The following is a 5,184-nucleotide window of genomic DNA, read 5'->3' on the forward strand; positions in this document are numbered from 1 at the left end:
TAAAATAAAATAAAATAAATTGTTCTGTGTTTTTTGATAAAATATCTGAAGTGCTGAAGAGGACCAGAAGCCTCTGACTAAACACAGCCAGCTCTGAGGCTTGATGCTGTGCATAGATCCCCATGTCTGGCGTGACGGCAGAGCACAGCAGTGTTTACTGGGTGCTGGGGAAGGGGGGGAAGCCTGACAGATGGCTGCTGTGGCACAGCTCCTGCACCCCCTCTGGGCTTGCAAATGGCTGCTTTCATACCCAGGCTGTAAACAATCCTTGAAAGCCCAAGATCATGTGCTGAGGGTCATCCGGCCAAGCAGAGACAGCCAAGGAAGCTGCTCTGCTCTGGAGAACTGTCTCGCCTCATCCCTCCAGGTAACTGCGCTCACTGTGCCCCCTCCCAGGTCCTCTCCTCTCCCCCTGCCAGGTCCTACCTGCCCACTCCCTGTCCCCAATGATGACTCTGTCACAGAGCTCACACACACGATGACTCCGCTTGTTCTCGTTTACATCACACTCCATCTTCACAGGCTCTGCTGGGGGCTCACGTCCCTGGAGATTAAAAATATGTCTCAGATTGGTTTCTACTATGAAAATTCACTTGGCTGTGTTCACTCTGGTAGAGTTGGGGGCAGGAACTTGCCATGCACAGACACTAAGGTTGGCAGGACAGATGCTGAAGTTTTACTGTGCAAGACAAGTGGAGTACTGGGCATCAGGAGAAATTTTCAGCTTAGACAACAACCCTCTGCCACTGTGAGGAAAGCCCAAGCATAAGCAGACAACTCTGCTCAAGGGAGAGACTAAGTGACAAGTTATGGGGCCTGGAGACTACTGAGAAGTTGGCTTCTCAGCCACAGTTCATGTGTTAACTGCAGTTACCTGGATGAAGCTCTCCACAATCTCCAGAGCAGGTTTCAGCACATCCTCCTCCCACCGCAAGTGATCAGACACCTCCAAGCCATATACTGGGGGCACATTGGGCCCAGGACCTACAGAGACACAGAAAGGTCACCACCAGAACCTCCCCAGCATCACGTCCTAGCACCCACGGGGCTATGCTGTGAGCAGGGGGATCTGCTCTTTCCTATCTTGCTGTCCTTCATCATTCAGAACCAAATGGCACCAGCTTTTCCAGAGCCAAAACTACCAGAGACCTCAGCTTGGGGGGCACCACCCTCATAAACAGCAAAGAACACCTAAGACCTCAGGCAAACACCTTCACGACTGTCTGCCTTCAGGACAGCATCATAGCAGCATACACTTCATCACGGCCATGGTCCACAGGAGGCCACAGAAGATCAAAAGCTTGATCCAGGCACAAAGCCATCACACAAAGCTTACAAGCAGATGCAGGCGTGGAGTCTGGATGAGGAATCTGCGGGCGCAGGTTCCCCCTCAGAGCTGTAATTGCCTGTGTGGCTGTCGGGGCCAACACTCCCGGCTCACGGTAGCAGGACACGGCAGGAGATGCTTTACTGATGCCTCAACCTGACAAGGCACAGTTTCAAAGCCACCTCTTTGGCCTCCCCCAGCCCAGTGTGAGGGCACATGGTGCTCACTGCAGCCCAGCCGGGGTCAGGCAGCTGCAATCAGAGAGCACCCACTCCCTGCGGCGACGTCGCTGCCCTGCCACAGCTCACCTGCCCCAGACATCGGGCACACGGCCGTGGCTCGGACAAAGCCATCAAAGGCTGCCCCGTGCCAGTCTCCAGCAGGTGCTGCTTTTTATTGCTGTAACCACAAACAAGCTCCTGACAGGGCTGATCTGAAGCACACCTGCCACCAGAAAGGTGAGCCACAGCCACCGAGCACATGGCTCCAGCAAAGCTCTTGCCCTCCGTTCAAAGCCCGTCTTTTGACTCGAGTTTCTCCCCCCCTTTTTTTTTTTTTTCAAATTGTTGTTTTGCCCCTACCAAGCACCTTTCAACAAGTGCCTGGCTCCCAGCTGCTGCTGCTGGCCCTGCTCCAGGGCTGGGGCTGGGACGGGGAAGTCCTGCTGGCTCCTTGCCACCGCGGTGAGCGCGGTCCAGGCTATGAGCAGCCAATGGGTTCCTGCTCCTAATCTGGAGGGCAGCTGTCAACTGGGCTTCTTGCCCTGCACAGGGACCATGTGTGGGTGTGTGGGGAGAGGGATTGTGCTGGACACCCCCTTCCCGAGCCCCTCAGGAGCTGTCAGCAGGACAGGCTGCAGGGATGCTGCAGCCATCAACAACTACTGCTGCCCAGCACGGGGCTGAGCCTTTGCTTGCTTTGTTCTCCAGGCACTTCTGTTGGGAGGGGAAGATCTTCCTTTGAGAGGCAGCCAGGGGTACAGGGGAAGCAATGAGAAGGAGCTGGCTTCCTGAGAGTCTGGGCAGACAGGCTGTGGGCAAGATAAACATGGAGAGTGCTGGGTGGGCTGTCTCAGAAGGGCCGAGTAGCTGCTCTCCTTCCCACGTCTTTGGGTTGCAATCAGGGCAGAGCCTGGTGGGTGGATCCTGCAGGGATCTGGCCGGCAGCAGATACCTGCAGAGCCAGGGCAGCCTGGGCCAGCCAGAAGAACCCAGGCAGGATCATCTGATCTCTGACAGACTCACATCCCCAAAGCAGAGGAGCCACCGCTCTCCTCTCTTGAGCTGGGAGCAGGGAATGAGCAAAGGGATGAGAAGAGATGAGAGAACAGGGATGGTGAGGCCGGGCAGGAACAGAGGACTTACGTCTCAGGAAGCGGTTTCTGACCCACTTGTTCTGCCTCCGGGCGTATCTCTTGGTCACCTGTTTCAGGGCCTGGATCCCTTTGAAACAGAGGGAGTAAAAAATAAAAGCAAAGGTCAGTGCAACGCTGCAAGCTGAGCTCAGAGCAGAGCGAGAAGAGGCTGTCAGCTCCAGTGCAAGCAAATCACACAAGGCAGAAGTTTGTGCTGGATGGTACCACGTTCACTTTGGGAAGTATTTTGACTGTCAGTCTGGGGGTCTCCAAACCAGCAGTGAGAAGTGCTCATCATGGCAAAGCAGCCAAGCTCTGCCAGACAGAGCGCAGGGGCAGTGGCAGTGCAGAAGGACTGGACAAGGTGTCCCAAATGCCCTTGAATGAACACTGGATGGAGAGGGCCCAAAACCTCAGCCCTGAAGCTTTTAGCAGGTAGGACAATCTGTTCAGGAGCTACACTGCTCTCGTAACATCAAACTGAACAGTTCTCTGGGCAAATGGAGCCCAGGACTCCTTGTCCTACCCAAGGGGCCCAAAGGATGGTTTACCACTGTACAACCTTTCAATATTTAGTACCAGACTTATCTTATCCCTCCATAATCGTCTCCTGAGCAGACACAACAAGATCTTTCTGCACCAGACTTGTTTTCAAGCCTTTTATCATTTCTGTGGTTTCCTCAGCTTCCATCTCCACTTTTCACTGAACCTTCCTTGACACGGACCAACTCTGCCTGGGACCTCCACTGTGCTGAGGAGCAGAGCAGCTCTCTCCTCTGACAACAGCACATCAATCCAGACACTCCCAGGATGATACATGCCATCAAAGATCCTGTCATTATTGACCCATGCTGTGATCTGCTAGATCCCCAGATCCCTTCCCACCACCCTGCTGCTGAACCAGGTGCTGAGTTCTGCTTCATTGCTTCTTTCTAGCCCTCTTCTCCACAGCATTCACTTCCCAGCTGGGATCCCATCACCCAGGTCACGGGTGGACCAGCTCCAGATCCCAAGTCACGCTGTGCCCAGTATATCTTGTAAGAAGGGAGGAATTGCTCTGGGTGTGCTCAGAGATGCTCTCCAAGCACTGAAAAAGGAGTCCCTGCCCCTGTGGGCTGGCAGAAGTGGAAAACACAGAGAGAAAGATGCAGCTCAATCCCAACAAGACCTGACCCAAGGTTTGATCTTGGTTCACATCATTCTTGCAGCATCACCTGGAGCTGAGGGACACAGGGTGCTCCTCTCACCTTTTTGCAGCAGCAGAGCACTGGTCTCAGGCGAGCAATTCCCCTCACTGATGAGGTACTCGTGGAACTCCTTGAAACCAATGGACTGGAAGATGCCGTGCTGGTAATCCTGCCTGGAGAACAAGACAAGAGACAGTGGTCAAAGCAGTCTCCTTCAGAACAGTGTGAGACCTCAACCCTCCCCAAAATAGCTCAGATCTCTGTGTCTCACCCTGCAGGACCCCCACAGGTGACAAAAGCCCATGGTGTTGGGGGACAAGCCAAGCCAGGCACACACAGGAATGCAGACTGGTGCTTTCAGTGACCATCCATCAGTTTTGCTGTGTCAAGACTCAGGCAGAACCAAGTAATTTCTACTGAGGGAAAGTGTCACCCCTTGGCAGGTATGGTCCAGGCAGGACTAATTCAATACTAAGACCCACAGAGACTCTGCTGTTTGACCAACTCTGGTGTAAGGGTTCTGGCAGGGAAGGTCAGGAAGAGGTGGAGGATCTGGCTGGTTCAGACCTCTCCACTGATGGTGCCCCAAAGAGACAGACACCCATCCCATCTGCTGGCCCTGCTGCAGGAGCAGGTGCTGCCAGGAGAGGGCTGGGAGCAGGGATAGAGCAGAGCTGCTGCAGGGAGAGTCACTCCAGGCCCTGCATGGGTCTGGTAGGTGGGACTGGGAGCAGAAAGGGAGCTGGCTTCTCACCCACCGGTTCTCGGCCACCTTCTCTTGGTTGTAGCGTCGGTGGAAGTCCCGCAGCTCCTCCAGCAGTCCTGCAGCCAGCATGTCATCCACTCGCTTCTCCAGCCGCTGGTCCAGAGCTGGGAGGAGGAGAGCAGGACATGCTCAGCTGCTCAGAGCTGTGCCCTCAGGAAGGTCCACAACTGGACAACATGGTAGGACTCAGTTTGGCACTGCCAGCCTCCTGATCAGTGAGGAAGGCAGAGCCCAGCAGGTGAGGGGAGTGAGTCCTCTGTCCCTCCCACTGATGCCAAAAGAATCGCTGCCTTGTTCAGGGAGGAGGCTGGGGCAGGAGCAGGGAGTCAGCCCTAACCCCGTCCCCATGGAGCTATGCAAAGTCCTCTCTCACCTGCCTGGTCTGCATGGAGCCATAAGATGCAGGATCGTGGGTATTTCAGGGGCCCCCCTAAGGGTCCCCCACCTTCCTCCTCCTGCTGCTGGTGCAAGATTTCACTATGGGGGATCCCCGTCTCTTCAAACACTTGGAGGCTCCTGTAAGCAGAGACAGACAGAGCTCAGAGGCTGG

At 54.9% G+C, this 5,184-nt stretch overlaps 1 protein-coding gene across 1 annotated transcript; it reads right to left on the bottom strand.

The window, feature by feature from the left end:
* Window positions 1–426: 426 nt before the first annotated feature.
* TRIT1 (tRNA isopentenyltransferase 1) lies at window positions 427–5,147 on the bottom strand (the record flags this gene model as incomplete). Its single annotated transcript, XM_010166890.2, has 6 exons — window positions 5,008–5,147; window positions 4,627–4,738; window positions 3,929–4,041; window positions 2,692–2,769; window positions 875–984; window positions 427–544 (listed from the first exon to the last, which is right to left on the bottom strand). Coding segments are annotated over exons 2-6 (496 nt in total), but the record flags the coding sequence as incomplete, so codon positions are not given.
* Window positions 5,148–5,184: the final 37 nt, after the last annotated feature.

This window comes from Antrostomus carolinensis, unplaced genomic scaffold (assembly GCF_000700745.2).
Source record: "Antrostomus carolinensis isolate BGI_N321 unplaced genomic scaffold, ASM70074v2 scaffold34274, whole genome shotgun sequence".
Classification (NCBI taxonomy): domain Eukaryota; kingdom Metazoa; phylum Chordata; class Aves; order Caprimulgiformes; family Caprimulgidae; genus Antrostomus; species Antrostomus carolinensis.